At 34.2% G+C, this 1,975-nt stretch overlaps 1 protein-coding gene across 1 annotated transcript in view; it reads left to right on the plus strand.

Moving 5' to 3' along the window:
• The window catches only part of LOC106529481 (interleukin-31 receptor subunit alpha), a 26,502-nt gene that overhangs the window by 17,138 nt on the left and 7,389 nt on the right, over positions 1–1,975 (plus strand). The window contains exons 11-12 of the mRNA XM_014024929.1: positions 1,348–1,479; positions 1,589–1,744. Of these exons, the coding sequence (XP_013880383.1) occupies positions 1,348–1,479; positions 1,589–1,744 (288 nt within the window). The remainder of the gene's footprint in view (positions 1–1,347; positions 1,480–1,588; positions 1,745–1,975) is intronic.

Here is a 1,975-nt window from a genome sequence, read left to right on the forward strand (position 1 = left end):
TCAGACTGAAGAAGTCTCTTGGAGGAGAGACGAAACGTTTCATTAGAGAAGAACCCGTCCAGAAGACCTATACAATTTTTTTCTTTTTGATTATTATTATTATTATTATTAGTAGTAGTAGTAGTAGTAGTAGTAGTTAGTAGTAGTAGTAGTAGTAGTAGTAGTAGTAGTAGTAGTAGTAGCAGTTTTATTTATATTTTTTGTTTTCTTTTAGTCCAGGGGTCCACATGAGCATTATGGTGGCTCTCATAAGGCCCATTGTAATTTAGACTTCAACGTTTTGTGTTTAACTTCAGCTAAACATAAAACATCACGGTCCTCGTCTCATTGCTTCGGCTGAGCAACAAACAAGTATGCTGTCTTTTTAAGTTTATAAACTTACCAAAAATAAGTACACTTTAAGCACATGGCATTAAGTATACTGAAGTATATAAAAGTGTATTTCCCTAAGTGGACTTTTATATACCATGTACACTGATATACTGTAGCTAAGTATACTAGCAGTTTACTAACAAATACACTTATAGGACTAAGTTGGCCCACAATAAGTTTAATAAAGTATGCGCAAAAGTATACTGAAAGTAATTATCTAAATATACTTTTAGTTTAATCTTGAAATATACTACAAATTAACCAGTCTGTGTGAAAATGTACTTTCAGTGTACTACTAAAGTTTATCTTGGCCAAAATTTAAACATTAATATGGACTAAGGATACTTTTAGTATACTTTTAGTTCAAGCCAAGTATAGTGTAAGATAAACTTGGTTGAGTATATCTCAGATAAGTACATAAAAAGTAAACTGGAAGTACACTCTTTCATTTTTAATTTAAAATTAGCACACTTAAAGGATACTTGCGTATACTACGTTTTGCTAAGGGAATCTAGTTTGTGTTTCTGTCTGCCTGTATGATGAAAATTCTTCAGTCTTTTAGTCCATCTTCTCTGATTTTCATCACATCGGCCATGATAAATCTTGTTGAACTGAAGCAGTTTTGTTTTGATGTGAGGAAAACATAATAAACGTGAAAATTGGTATTAATTCACATTAAACAATACAAAGCAAACAGGAAGAGATTTTAACCTTAACTTTCAAAATAAAACTCACAGATATTCTTCAATAAGTTCTAAAGTTGTGTTGGGCTTTTTAGAAGAAAGCTATAGGATGATGGAAGTTCAAACAGAAGCAACATTTCTCCAGAAAATTTCTCTGTTTTTAATGCAGTCCTGTTCAATTGATTTTGAAGGTTATTTGTTATGAATGATGAAGGAAAGAAATACGTCTGTTTTAATAAAACATTGAACAATAAAGAATAATTATTTTCTTTGTCTTTTCCTAAAAACCCAGTACCTTTAGAGCCCTACATACGTTACAGCTTGACTCTGCACACACGGCCGTACAAGGACACGTGCAACATAAAGCACATCAACAACAGTGAGAGCACCTATGGGACCACGCAGTTCTACTTCAAACAGGGATGTAAGTTAAAGTCTGCCTTCCTTTACAGCCCAGATGTTTCCAAGTAAAGCAAACAAATCCTGGTGTGGTTATTATTATTATTATTATTATTATTTGTGCATTACCACAGCTCCTGTTAGCGCTCCCACAAACATCAGCTTCTCCAACAAGACACTGACCTCGGTGGTGCTGCGGTGGTCATCGGTCCCGGAGGAAGATGTCAGAGGGTTCCTGCTGGGTTACATTATCCACTGGACCGAGCATCACCACCTGGGCACAGAAAACAGTAAGCAGCATCTACATAAACCAAATCAGTTTCAACTGGAAAACCCAGACAAAATCACCCACTGCCTTTCATGCATGAGTTTTAGCCTAAGATTATCTTAAAGGGCCAATATTATGTGTTTCTCAGGCATATATTTAAATACTATACCATAATAAAGTATCTATGTCACCTTTAGCTGTTATTAAAACACTGTTTTTATGTTTAAATAGAAAATAAACTTATCTTCTCATC

Source organism: Austrofundulus limnaeus, unplaced genomic scaffold (genome assembly GCF_001266775.1).
Source record: "Austrofundulus limnaeus strain Quisiro unplaced genomic scaffold, Austrofundulus_limnaeus-1.0 Scaffold447, whole genome shotgun sequence".
Lineage (NCBI taxonomy): Eukaryota > Metazoa > Chordata > Actinopteri > Cyprinodontiformes > Rivulidae > Austrofundulus > Austrofundulus limnaeus.